Here is a 15,070-nt window from a genome sequence, read left to right on the forward strand (position 1 = left end):
AGTGGGCCTCTTTTCAAGTCTCACTGGTGTAGAGCCCTGTGGAAGCTTCTAATAGTCAGTGGATATGGAAAATGAATGAAAGTTTTCCTGTCCCCTTTGCTAAGAAAGAAAAGGAATCTAGAAAGTCAAAAACAGTGTTTCAACTCTAATAGAAATGACTTCTGGTATTAAGCACCCTATGAGCCACATACTAGGTAGAAATTGCAAAGGATACAAAAGTTAGTTTCAAAAAAAAAAAAAAGAGTTAATTAAATACAATTCTTGCCTTTAAGGGGTTCAGTACAATTCATTGAGGGCAGGCAAAAAATGTAAGCACTTAAAATATAAGATGGTAAATATTAAAATAAAACATGAAAAAATACCACAATAGGCTGATTTGGTTTAGGTCAACAAAAAGAGTCATTGGTGGCATCAGCAAAAGTAGTCTCTGCATAAAACTAAGGTTAGAATAAATTGGGGTGTACACAAGGAGGATTGAATTCTAGAGGAGGAGGTAAGAACAGTGGGTATGATAAGCTCTCACAAGTTTACCTGTCTAGAGAAGAACAGTAATAAAACAATTACTAGAGAGGAATGCATAGAACTGACTTCTTAAAAAATGGAAAGAACCATCTAAATCAATGCAATAGACATTTATTGAGGGTCTACTATATATATATATAAATATATATATATATATATATATATATAAGCACTGTCCTAGACACTAAGTCTTAGACTTATAAATTTAAAATACACATATCGACTTAAAATGCATAAAATGCATAAAATATATCTAAGTCTTAGATATAATGAAAAATCTCCATCTTTACCTTTAAGAGGCTCAGAGTGTGTCTGACTAAAGAAATCATAAAGGGATGATTTGATCTTAATTCATTTATGTAAACATTGGTCAAAATAGCTACCATATTTTCCATAACACCATGTTCTGGATGGAAAATGATTTGAACAGTTAAGACAATGTTGCTAGCACTATAACAATCTGCCTAATAGCAGATTTTCCTGCTCTAGGTGGACAAACTGCCACACAGGGTAACTAAAGACAGCTTCTTTAGGGACAGGGATTTGGGCCAGACCAAGTGTTTGTTATTGGGCAGAAAAGAAGAGGGAAGTGAGTAAGAAAATCTGGTACAAATTCCAAATCCAAAGAACAGGAAAAGGAGCATAAAAAAGAAATGAGGTCAAGAATCAGAAACGCACAAAAAATAGCATGATGAATAAACTCATCGTCTCAAGCTTATGGGCAAGATTTGTGTTAAGAGACAGGGGCCAAGATGGGCCCAATTGTCCCTCAATAAACACAGGTGGATCAAGAGACAGACACACAGACGCATCAGCAACAAACATTGACACAAGCCAGATGGTCAGTATATAAATTAACAAGTGTGCTATGTACAGTTACTGGTGTTCTAAGGAACTTTAAAAAGGGTAAATTTGTCTAATGCATTCCTTCTTATTTTCTTCATTAGATCCCCTCAGCAGAGTGTGCCTAAGACCAAAAAATGTAACTGATTCTTTGAGCACCTACATTAATGCTAACTATATTAGGGTAAGTAAGTAACTATAAATTTCTTTCTGATGAGCATGTCGACTTACTATTTGAAATTGTTGGGCTTTTTTTTTTTTTTCCCCCTCAGAGTGAATTAATTTTGATTTAACTCGGTTACTAGCAAGCTTATTCGTTCGTTTGTCATAATCGACGTTGGTAGCAGGTCCTTTACCTTGAGTCATCCTTTCCTGTGCGTCTCTGGCTGCAGTGCTCTGGGTGCTGGGGTGCTCTGGTGAGCACGGGGCATTATGCCGCTCACTGCTGTGCGCTGTGCTTGACTTGCTGGGAGAGCATCCGGATGAATGGTGCTAGAGTCAGTGAAGCTGTGAAAGCTGGTGTTGCGTCTGGACTAGTCGAGCCAATTTGTTCTTAACTGGTTCTAAACTTTCAGTGGAAGGCATGAATTTCAAATCCAGTATTTTTGTCTCTTTACTCAAACCAGGGCTACAGTGGCAAAGAGAAAGTATTCATTGCCACACAGGGCCCCATGATCAACACCGTGAATGATTTCTGGCAGATGGTTTGGCAGGAAGACAGTCCCGTGATTGTCATGATCACAAAACTCAAAGAAAAAAATGAGGTATGACCTTTACCCAAGTAGTGAATGTTATAAATTTTCTGTTGCTATAGAAGAGATGTTGTATAAGGAAAATTGCCATGTACTTCGGAACGAATTTAAGATGGAAATTTTAAGACATTGAAAGACAAGTTCACTTCATGCTTCCAAGAATGGTCATTGGTGTCATTGTATGAACGGCAGCTTTCTATCAGAAGAATCAGTATACTTGACATACATGTATCTCACATATCCCACATATCTCTGTAAGGAAATGAGGGGCTAGGAATTATCACTCCAATTTATAAGCAGGGAAATAAAAAAAAAATTACTCATTCATATCCCAAGTAATTTTTGAACACTTACGATGTGACAGATACTACTTAAGTTGTTGGTAATATACTAGTAAAAAAACATACAGAGATGCCTGCCATTGGTAGATTTTAACTTTCTAATGGGGAAGACAGATTAAAAAACAATAAACATAATAAATGCATAAAACTGTAGCAACTAGAAAGGATAAATGGTATAGGGGGAACAAGGTGGGTAGGATAAGGAGATTGGGTGTGCTGAGCTGTAGGAGGGATGGGAGGGGGGAAGAGTAAGCTTTTGTATGATATGGGGAGGAGGGATGAAGCCCCACTGAGCAAGGGAGATTTGAAGGAAGCTACAAAAGCCAAGCAACTTTTTCAATATCTTCATAACAAGAAATCCAAGAGAGAGACAAGGTTAGATTCCATTTCCGTACTAGCAGTCTTTCCTAAGGGTCTAGTTTACAGAACACTCATTCAGTACTTTACATCATAAAAACAGAATTGTGTAATTCCCAAGGGGTGCTATGTACTGCTTACATTTTAGGGCATCTTATTGGAATAATTTACTGTATTTTAGTCAGCATTTGTGTTTGCTTTCTCGTCAAAATTACTGTATCAGAGCTTCACGATGACAATAAGAATTTAAGAAAACCGAGCTTTCCCTTATACCTTTTTGGTGAGTTATAACCCTTCAGTATAGTATAATCTTGTGCTAATCAAGAAATTCCAGGCTCACAAGCAGCAGTTTATAAGTTTTGTAAAGCTTGTTGCCTTCTTTCATTTTTGCTACAGTAGATAAAGGATTTTTTTCTGAAATCTATCCTAGAAAAACAAGTGTATTTTGGGCCAGTAGATGAAGCTATATACTTAATTAACTATATAGCTTACTAAATAAATATATTTCTATGAATCTTATATGAAAGCCTGAGGAGGTATAATAAAAACCGCCCCTAATATTTTCAGCTGTTTCACCCATAGCAATATATCAACACATCAGGCCACTGATAATTCCTGCACAGTTGTTTAATATCCACAACATTTTGCCTTTATTTTACCTACTCAGAACAGACTCTTCAAGTTTAAAAGGTGTATTCTCTGTGTATATGCATGCCTGCATACAAACAGGCTAGATCATCTGAAAAACCTCCCATTATAAAACTAGTCATACTAGGTAAAATTTAAAATATAAAACATAAATTAGCAACATTTCCTAGATCTGAGTGGACTGCATTACTCATTATTAAAATTAAAAATTCCTTTTTGTTCAGAGCTTCCATGATGTAAATATAATACTATAGAGGAAACTTTGATGTTTTACAGATAAAATAGTAAAATAAAAATAGCATGCCTAACAGAGCTTGGGGGGAAAAAAGTCCCAGCAGTTAAAAACTGAATAAAAGGCATAAAGCCAGAGAATTATGGGTTACTTGTGCTTTAACAAGAACTGGAGATAAAGCCTTGAGTTTGCAGGAGCCAAGAGCTGGAATGGAGACCTTCCATAGAGTGAGCTCCTGCAAGGGCTGTGCCTTCAGTAAAAAGGTGAGCCACAAAAATAAACCTGCTGACCAAAATAGGACTATAACAGGAAATTAATCCATCTAAATCTGGTCTCCTCATGAGATAGATAAAAAGGTTCTCTGTAGAACCTCATTCGAAAACCAGGAAATCCCAAGCAGAACAATTAATGCAAAACGTAATCCTGGATTGATAACGCTCAGTGGCACTTTACAGAAACAAAGGCAAAAGCTTTCTGGATGCATATACTCTCAGGATCTACATCACAGAATTTCAACAGAAAAAGCCCAGCCAAACATAAGCTCACAAGTCAAAGTTATGAGACAACACAAGTAAATAAGCAACGTAAGGAAAAATCAGAAGAAGCAACAAGCAGGTAAAGTAGACCCACAAGAAATGAAAATAATAGAAACTATAAATACAGGCTATTTTTTTTTTATAATTAAGCACACAAAATATAAGATTAAAAACTTGACAGGGGAAGAAGTTACTACCCAAGAAAACTAGGAAGATGTAAAAACAAACCAAAGAGTCCTAGAAATAAATGTTATGTAGATATTAAAATTTAAAAAGAACACTTCATTAGACAGGTGTGATAGCAGGGTAGACATAGCAGAATAAAAATAATGACTGGGTTACAAATAGAGCTAAGGAAATTACCCAGAAGATTGAAATGACCAAAAATATGAAAGAAAGTTAAGACCTAGTATGTAAATGTCCAATGTATATATAATGGATATTTTAGAAGAAGAAAAAAGAGAACATAAGAAAAGAAGTAATATGTGAGGAAATAGTGGCCAGGGATTTTCCAGAAGTGATAAAAGACACGAGCTGTCAGATTTGAGAAACACCATAAATCCTAGGCTAGTAAGTAAAAATAAATCCACAACTAGATACAACTATGAAACTAAAAAACACTGCAGAGATGATTTTAACAACAGAGTAACTAACAAATGGCTTCTCAGCAGCAGCCATAGAAGCCAAAAATCAGAAGAACAGTACCTAGCAAGGGAGGAAAGACAGTAATTGATGACCCAGAATGCATGCCACATTTAGCAACATTTAGCAACATTGTTTCAATCTGAGTAGAATGCATTACTCATTAAATTAAAATTAAAAATTCCTTTCAGTCCAGACGCTCCATGATGTAAATATAATTCCATAGAGGAAACTTTGATGTTTTGCAGATCAAAATGATACTGAGAAGTCTGGCTCAAAAGAAATACGCAGTAAGCTTCACACTACCAGGAAAATGCTGTTTACCAAAAATGTGCCAACTTTCAATTGTGTTGAGCGTCATTGTTTGGAATAGACAAAAATCATTTCCTCCCAAAAAAATGAAGGTGGAGTTATCTTTAGAAATTCCCAGCCTTTATATTTTCATGAACCTTTCTACTTTCTAATAAATAAATGAATAATTGCCAAGCTCTTATTTAATAATCCCAGTATTCTCATATCACCAAGAGGGTTTTTCTCTTTCTTATCATTCATCTGTTCACTGGTGTGGCACTTTTAATTTCCTTCAAGAACTTCTGCCCTGAATTCACAACTTGGCACACTGGTGCAGCAGGCCTAGCTTTCGGCCTATCTCGACTTTGGACATACCTTCCTCACGAAGCTTCATCATTCCTAGCTTTTGACTGAAAGCGAGAGACGCACAACCCTTCCTTTCACATGAACACCAAGAGGACATTGTAGGGTTATTAACTGGCCTCATTGCAATACTGTTGTGTCTCAGGGAATAGGGACGCCCCAGGAGAGGGAGAGGCACGGGAAATGGCCAGTCAGTGGGGCACTCAGAGCACACCCAAGTATCGATAGGCATAGTTCATGGAACCCCAAAACAATGACAGTAGTAACACCACAGATCACACTGATCACAGATCACCATAAGAAATGTAATCATAATGAAAAAGTTTGAAATATGTGAGAATTACCAAAATGTGACATGGAGACATGAAGAGAGCAAAAACGGTTGGAAAAATGGTGCTAATAAACTCCAGGAAGGAGTCTCCAGGCAGGCTTGCCACAAACCTTCAATTTGTAGAAAATGCAGGATCTAAAAAGCACATGAAGTGAAGCTCAATAAAACAAGGTATGCCTGTACCAAGAATGAAAAAAACAAAAAACAAAAAACAAAAAAAACCCCCAAGCAAACCAAGTCTCAGGATCAGGTGTCTGTCCAAACAAGGTCAAGGAAGGTAATGTTGAAGGCTAGCCTGGCAGGTAGACAGGGGAGCCTGCTGACCAGTTTTCAGCTTTCCTGGAGGACCAGAATTAGCAATTATAATATCTAGAGAGGCAGCCTGGCCTAGCACTGCCTGGCAATGCTGGACAGCTAATCTCTCATTCCCATTTCCTATGCTTGTCCTGCCCAAGCAATTAAGTGTGGCCCGTAATTTAGAGGCTGACAGCTCTCGGGCAAAATTACTCACCTGTCCTTTCAAACATGTTTATATTCCAAATATAACTGCACCTTAACTTTTTACTTGCTAGGTTTTACTCAATTGTTGTAGCCTGCTTTACTTCTAACTATAGTTAGAAGCCCTCTTATTTGACACAATTAGCCAAAAAAGTTAGTAGAAAAATCACAAAAACAACAACAACAGAACTCTAATGCTTTACTTTATCTTAAGGCATGTACATTTGCTCACACTAAAATTTGTTCATTTTTTCATAGGACTCAGTTTGTTTTGTTTTGTTAGTGTTGGTCCGAAGCTGGAGTTCTAGATCATATGGCTTATGTAAATCATGCCCTTTATACATCATCAAAATTTCCCATTTCAGTTTCTTTAAAATGAGAGAGAACACGGAAAAGTTTGTAAAGGAATTGTGCTTGCAGAATCCTCCATAGATTTTCAAACTTTGCACTGACTTTTATCATTGTCACCTGTACCTGATTTGACTACCGTTTTTTCTACTGAGTCCTTTTTTTTCCAATGAAAAACTTATTTAACTTGTACAGTTATTTCCTAGAACAATTCCCTTTTCCTCTGCACCTTTCTGTTTCATTAGTTTACGTAAAATTAAATTACCGAGCTTCACTAATGAGTTACAATTGCCATAAGAAGATTTGAATGTAAGTACCCCTTGGTGAACACGTAACAGCTCAGTCAATGGTAACAGAAGTACTGAGCTGAGTAGGAGGCAGCCCGAGAACATTGTGTTGCATGAGCACCAGCCTACTACACAGAGAGAAGGAAAGCCACTGGTTAATGCGGTGGCAAAGTAGGGTTGGTTAAGAGACAGTGGATATCAAAGATAGAAAGTTAAATTTTTAAGATGATACTTGCTCTGAGAGTTTTAGTACCCAAGGGAATTTTCCCAGAGCCCCCTATCAGAATACCTGAACTTCAGTTTCCTCTGCTGTCAAATGATAAATAATAATAATAATAATAATAATAATAATAATAATACTTAAGCCAGTGTACCTAATTCAAATGATTGTGGAAGGGATTAAGTGATATGTTGGTGAAGGTACTTGTAATAATAAATTGCTGCACCTTTGTTGGTAATACTTAGTAGGAACACAGGAATGAAAGTAACTGTAATAACTGTAGGCAATCTGACCCATCCTATACCTCTCATATGCTAATATAACCCAAATGAAACTGACCATCTTCTTTTTATTTATTTAGAGCCACTGTCTATGTGATGATATGTGTCTTCAGCTCAGAGAGCAAAATCTTTTTTTATTTTAAATGCATAGAATTCAAAAAGAAAGTAACTTAAAAATAGATTTTTTTTCCAGGCAACTAAACTACTAGCTAGACCTCCTTCCTCTCTATACACAAATAGCCCTAATGTGGTGGAAGTGAGAGGGAGGGTCAAAGAAAAAAAAAAAGTAGAGGAGTTTGCATTGCTTTGCACTGCATTCTACTTTTACGATAAACCACTAATTATGAAGAATTTGTTGAAGTCCAGAATCTTTACAGTCAGGGTTCACTAATTACTTGTTTGTACAAGAGACACATGAGCCTCTGAAAACCTCTTTTTTCCTCCAAGTTACGAATTTTTGGAATTAATAGATAATTTCACTGAAAGGATCAGCCCAGTTAGCAAAGAATAGTGATAATTTGGGGTTATATTCTGCGAGATAGCATGCTTTTTTGAATTACCTACAATTAGTGGGGTTTCACAATATTATCTGTAAGAGAGCATTTTCCTTCCTTGCATTTTCTGCCTTTCATATCATTGTTAGTGCCGCAATAAAGAAACCCTAAAAAGCTGTTCACAAAAATAATTTGAACATGAACTTGTGCTCTTTAAACAACTACATTTGCAGCTCTCCCCCACCTCACATTCAAAAGCACCCACATTTATCTGGTCTCTTTTTCTATGTGCTCCTAAAGGGGGAAAAATGTATTCAGTGTGTAAAAATAAGCTATTGTATCTCAGAAAGGAGATGGGATGCTAATTAAGGGTTGTTTGAATGAACAAGTCACATTGCATTGTCTACTGGGAGCTGACTGCCAATTGCATTTTTGGTAAAGAGTCAAGAAAAACATTCAAGAGGGCCCCGGCAAGCTTGAGAGAGAACCGAGCAGCGCTTCCATTTATCAAGTAGGTGCACAAGACTGTTCAAGTATTGTTAAGAGTCAGGGTGCAGGTTTTGAGCTCCTGCCTTGCAGCTTTTTCCTACCAGTTTCAAGAGCCACCTTCCCAAAGAGGGGCCTGCTGCTCAGGGCTCATCGTGGACAATGGGGCACGTATGCCAGACTGCTGGACCGCTGAATGCCTCTTTCTTTGTTCAATACCTTTTTCAAGATTCTTTGTCACTCTTCTTGGATTCATCCAGGAGGCATGGGTTTTACACAATAGCTCGGGTCTCACAGCAAAATAATTGATGCTTCATTGAAAGAAACCAGGCAGATTGGTTAGTATGATTCTCTTTAACAAACCTGGGAAATTTGAGACACTTGGCACTAGTAAATGAGGAGAAAAATAAATTGCTTTATTTTTAAAAGGTTTCTTTACTTAACGTTATGTCAGCCAGAGTATGCCTTTAGCCTGATTGCCGGCCGATCTTGGGTGTGGGGTGGCATGTAAATAGAGGTGAAAATGATTTACTTTGTTTGGAAAAGGACCAGGACACAGAGGATGCAAATGTGTTTTTATTGTAATGGATGAAAGAAACAGTGATTCCATCCTGGCTCTAGCATGTGGAGTGGTTAGTACTTAGCATGATAGACTCCCTGAGGTGTGTTTCTGATACTTTACGTGTCTCTTCCTTCAGTTCTGTACATTTGTGATTCTTTCTTTTGTTGCTCTTTTGAATCTGTAAGTTCTTAATTTTTTTCAAGTGTGGTCCTATGCCTTTGACCTGGGATGTAAAGAAACAAGTATCCTGAGGACTTAATGTCCTGACTGAAGGCAATTTCTCTATAAATGTGAAGGAATTTCTCTATAAATGTGCAAGTGTGTTTGCAAGAAAATGATAAGTTCTGTTTAAACAGTATTTCTAAAGTTAACATTGCTTCTCTGGGCACTTGAAATAAAACATCACCTTTCACACTTTACTTTCTTAATCATTGAAATATGTGGTCAGAATTCATAGTTTTTTTGTAGCTGCTTAAAAGGCAAAATAATAAATAATATGAGCCTACATGTATGCTTGAATCTTGTTTTGTATTTTTCTTTTAATAATGTAGCTTGGATATAATAATTATACAATATTTAATTCATGATCTAATGGATAATGAAGTAATGACTGAATCATTTAGATCAAAAACCTGAAGTTGGAACAACAATAAGAAGAACAACGTGTTTTAAATGCTTACTGTATGTCTGGCTTTGTCCTAAGTGCCTTTCATGTAGTAAGTGATGAGTAAACTGAGGCCACAGAGATTAAGTGTCTTTCTTACAGATCCTCAGCTAATTGTAAGTGGCAAAACCAAAATTTGGACCTAAGTTCTATGGCTCCAAACCCTGCACCTTAACTACCATGTCATAATGCCATGGTTGCAATATAATTATTATTACTCTTATTAAACCCTTCAAAGAGGATCCGTTATAAAAATGGTGTTTTTTTTTTTTTTAAAGATTTTTAGTTATTTAGGGGCACCTGGGTGGCTCAGTTGGTTAAGCAACTGCCTTCAGCTCAGGTCATGATCCCAGGGTCCTGGGATCAAGCCCCACGTTGGGCTCCCTGCTCAGCAGGGAGCCTGCTTCTCCCTCTCTCTTTGCTTCTCCCCCTGCTTGTGCTCTCTCTCTGTCAAATAAATAAATAGTTATTTATTTGAGAGAGGGAACAGCCTAGCAGGGAGCCCGATGTGGGGCTCGATCCCAGAACCCTGGGATTGTGACCTGAGCCCAAGGCAAACGCTTAATGACTGAGCCACCCAGGTGTCCCTAAAAATGTTTTTTTTTAATAATTTTGTTATACATTTATTTCAATCGACCCTATAGGTGAAAAGACCATCGGTCCTGGAAAATATAATACCGTAGATACATTAATGATCATTACATCTTCTTTACATACTAGGGAACCTTCATTCAGTGGCATCTAACACAGTACAGATACTCTTATTAGATGCTTCAACTGGACGGAGCATGAAAATATGACTTGGCTCAATCATTGTGAAAAACCATTCCTTTTATTGTATCACATGATAAAGTCTAATACTTGGATTTTTTAATTTCTTAATGCTTAATTTTTCAATTTAGTTCTTAATTTCAGGTTTTGGGAAATCTTGCCCCCTTTTGGTATGGGATTAGTAAAAATAGTGTTTGACAGGCACGTGTAAAAATTGATCCTTCATTTTTAAAATTTTATTGAGATACAATTCATATATCATAAAAGCCACTTGTTTAAAATGTACAATTCAGTGGTTTTAGTCCATTTTCAGCCTTGTAAAATCGATACCTGATATTTTTAGAATTAATTAAATAAAAACTCTTGAGATGCTTGAATGAAAAGTACTCCAAGGCCAGTGAAATCATTAATATCTGCTGTGTTCCTTTGTTCTCCCCTTCCAGAAATGTGTGCTATACTGGCCAGAAAAGAGAGGAATATATGGGAAAGTTGAGGTTCTGGTCATCAGTGTAAATGAATGTGACAACTACACTGTTCGAAACCTTGTCTTAAAGGTAAGATTATGTAGCTGGAGCTATCTATAAAGTAGAGGGTATGACAGGATTACATTTCTCCTCTGAAAGTATTTATCCTAATAAGTATGGCAGATTCAATTTTTAAAAATAATGCCAAGATCAAAGAGAAATGATCATCATCTTCTCATGTATTTCTTGGTCATCAGCTACTCTTAGTATGTGGAATAATTAAATTAATGTAAGTAGGCATTAAGGAAATTCACTAAGTAGGATGTTGTGATCTTCTCATTTCTAGAAACAAAACATCCCTGATTCAACCTTTCAAATGCCTTTAACTAAAGGTTTGTCCTGGAGGCTTTACCATGATTTGGGGGGTGGGGGGCTTGTTGTTTTTTGTTTTTCTGTTTTCTTAACATGACTTTGGTCTAAGCAGCTTTTAGTAAGGCCTGGAAACTGTGAAAGAGAACATCTGTGCTTGTGGGTGGTTGTGGGAGGCAAGACAAGCCTGAAGTGTTGATGAGATCTTCCCAAACTTGGAGTTACAGTAATTTATGGGGACTTTCCCCAGACCAGATTGTGTCATACAAAAGTTATCTTATTGAAATTATGGGCAGCAGATGCTGAGGAACATTGCCATGGTTGTGTTTTTGCTTCTAGAGGACAATCATCTCAAAGAGTTCAGTCCTATCTAGAGCCTCACTGCTGGAACAGAAGCCTACAGAGAGTAGAGGCAGGGCTGCACTGGGGGTTTGAGAGGGAAATTTGAGATAGGAAGTCACCCTTTTCACCACATGCCCTCGAGGGTCTACTCCATGCCAGGCCCTCCCCTCCCCCACCCTGGGCACTGGCTTATGAGATGATGTGCATGGACCCTCACTCAAAGCTTGTCTAATTTAGTAACCCCTTGTAGCTCCTTTATTCCTGGGACTCCTTGCTGCTGCTAAAAACTGCAATCTAGGACGAATATAGAAAGTCAAATGTAGGGGCCAAGTACAAAATTAAGTGTTCCTATGTGGGCTAATATGTTTATCATCACTGTCAAGAATGTTCAAAGAGCAGGAAACACACCGTTCCAATTCCCTCTTGGCTTCCTTTGCGTCTGCCATTCTCTTTATTACAACAAATCGCACACATATAGATAGCATAGGTTTCATATGCCTTTTCGATTTTAAATATCTATTTCTCATTGAATAGAGGCAAGACTGTCAAACTGGGACATCAGCCTATGTATAGTCATGTTTTCTCAAGGTAGAAGAGTACGCTTCAGCAACCTCCTAGATTTCTTTTTTCCATCCAGAAGTCAGTTGCCAACAAGATGGGAGTGATAGAAGGCATTCAGTATTGTGGTTTGGATGACTTTTAGTTCCACAAGTAAATGAGGCATTTGGTGGCTCTTGCTATTTGCAGCAAGGAAGTCACACCCAACATGTGAAACATTACTGGTACACCTCATGGCCTGATCACAAGACTCCAGACAGTGCTCAGCCTCTTCTACAGCTCATGCTGGATGTCGAAGAAGACAGACTTGCTTCCACAGGCCGGGGGCCTGTGGTTGTCCACTGCAGGTAAGGGATGAACTGTCCTTTCTGTCTAAGCAACTGTCCATCCCCCATAAAGTCATTGAACGGGTGGAAGTTGGGTGGTGCTTCCTGGTTGCAACTTTATTGGTAAATTCAATATTTACTGAAATTGGCTAACTTCTTCATATTTGAGTTTTGACCGAGATGCCACGTTGCAGAAATGAAGTGGTATTATCAGGGCATTTCAGCAAACAACAATGACACAGTAGAGAGAACAGCACTTCTACATCAATGGCTCAGGGAACCGGAGACTTTATTCAGCCCTCGACCTTGAAACTTACATCGATTTGTTTAGTCTCATCAGGCTCATTGACGCTAGGAATGACACGTTTTTAAAAATTATCAATGGCTTTTTTATTGTTTCAAGATGGCACCTGAACCATACTTGAATGGTATCTTGATAACATGTATCTATCATTATGTCAAATGTGGTGAAAACCAGTCAGCTATTTTAAAAGTGATTTCATTAAAACAACAGGTGGAAATAAATTTATGAAGGGGGAAGTGGGTAAGCGGTAGTTCGTCAAAAGGAGAACAAAGTGTTATTACCAGAACGTGGGGTTTTGGAGGCTAGGCAGACAAAAGCAACAGATGTCCTTGGTGGTTCCCTTCCCTAACATCTAGCTTAAAACTCTCCTCTCATAACTGATACCTCATTCCCCTTTTCCTTTTAGTGTACCCAAACGAAAGCAAATCGCTTTAAAGTTGTTTGTATAACCAGCCATTTATTCTTCGTACTTCGTCAAAATAATTTATGTTGCTTTGTTTAACCTCTTAAGCCTTGAAAGATAGCTTCTGATGATATTTTTAATAAATAAAATATAATTACTTTAAATTGTAACTTTAGCCTCCTTCTTCTATGAACCTTTGTGGTTTAATTAAAAGTGAAATTCACTATATACCTATGTATCCAAAGGAGTCATTATCCAGTTTCTAGCATTAGGCTTTATCCTAAACTTCACTTGGGGGTGAGGAAAGACAGCCTAATGGGTCATGTTTTAGGTCTGGAACCGTCCTCCACCCAAAATCATAAAACACTCAGGATATCTAAAACGAACGAGCTGTTTCCCCTATAAAACCAGTTGCCCTGCTGATGACTATTTCTAAGAATAAGACCAGCTTTTTTCCAAGCACTCAACATCTAATGTTGACAGTTATCTTTGGCCCTTCTCTCAACTCCAGCCTCAGTATCTAATCAGTCACCAGATTGGCTTTCCCTTCAAAGCTTCTCCCATAATCATCACTTCCTGTCCAACCACCCAAGTTCAGGCCCTAATGACCTCATCCATGTATTTTAGAAGTAGTTGGCTAATTGCACAAACACACCCCACTTCCCTGTGCCCCACCCCCAGCTCAGCCTACCCCATCCACTTTTCTTGCACGATGTTCCTAAAATCCTCCTTCATCATATGGAATCCCCTCTCAGCACTTCTCAATGGCACCCTATTGCCTAGAGCAAAAGATCTTAACCCTGGGTCTATGGATAAACCACAGGGGTCATTGAACTTCTTGAAATTACTTTAACAAATTGGAGTACATAGACTTATGTGGGTTTTTCTGGGGAGTGAAAGTTCATAGTTTTTATCAAATTCTCAATAGCAACAACAACAAAAAGCAAACCACCACTGTTTTAGAGGACGAAGTCCAAACCTCTTAGCTTTCCATGTGAGATCCTTTATAGGCCCCATTGTGCCTACCCAGTCTTATTTCCCACTATTTCTCTAGGATAAATTTCTCTTCAGGCCAAGCTAGTCTAGTCACTATTGCACATCATATATCCTGTTCTGCAACATTCTTTCTTTATACCATTCTCATACATGGAATATTCCCTCATTCATGATAACCAAAATGCCTGCCATTCGTAGGGTACAGTTCAAATCCTCTCTCTCTAGTGAAACAAACTCTTTATAGACTCTTCAACTAAAAGGGACTCCCCTCCACCTCTGAATTCCTCTGCACTCCCATCCAATAAGAAACAAATGCCAAGGGCACCCAGGTGGCTCAGATGGTTAAGCATCTGCCCGGGTCATGATCCTGGGACTGAGCCCCATGTCGGGCTCCCGGCTTGGTGGGGGTGTCTGCTTCTCCCTCTCCCTCTGCCTCTGCTTGTGCTCTCTCTGTCTGTCTGTCTCTCTCTCTCAAATGAACAAATAAAATCTTTTTTAAAAAAAAAGAAAAGAGGGGCGCCTGGTGGCTCAGTCGTTAAGCATCTGCCTTCGGCTCAGGTCATGATCTCAGGGTCCTGGGATCGAGCCCCGCATCAGGCTCCCTGCTCCACGGGAAGCCTGCTTCTCCCTCTCCCACTCCCCCTGCTTGTGTTCCCTCTCTCACTGCGTCTCTCTGTGTCAAATAAATAAATAAAATCTTTAAAAAACAAAAAAGAAAAAGAAAAAGAAAAGAAACAAGTGCCAAATATGAGAAACCCGTGCTATTTGAGTGCCCAGAGGGAACTATTAATTCAAACCATGAGGACGGAGGAGAGCCTCTCAGAACTGGAATTATGTTG

At 38.2% G+C, this 15,070-nt stretch overlaps 1 protein-coding gene across 2 annotated transcripts in view; it reads left to right on the forward strand.

Annotated features, from left to right (window-relative positions):
- The window catches only part of PTPRR (protein tyrosine phosphatase receptor type R), a 239,850-nt gene that overhangs the window by 204,208 nt on the left and 20,572 nt on the right, over positions 1-15,070 (forward strand). For both annotated transcript variants that reach the window (XM_035002132.1, XM_035002134.1), the window contains 4 exons: positions 1,470-1,549; positions 1,992-2,129; positions 10,913-11,023; positions 12,392-12,549. In XM_035002132.1, coding sequence (XP_034858023.1) covers positions 1,470-1,549; positions 1,992-2,129; positions 10,913-11,023; positions 12,392-12,549 — 487 coding nt within the window. The remainder of the gene's footprint in view (positions 1-1,469; positions 1,550-1,991; positions 2,130-10,912; positions 11,024-12,391; positions 12,550-15,070) is intronic.

This window comes from Mirounga leonina, unplaced genomic scaffold, assembly GCF_011800145.1.
Source record: "Mirounga leonina isolate KUSES-001 unplaced genomic scaffold, KU_Mleo_1.0 Mir_126, whole genome shotgun sequence".
NCBI classification, from domain to species: Eukaryota; Metazoa; Chordata; class Mammalia; order Carnivora; family Phocidae; genus Mirounga; species Mirounga leonina.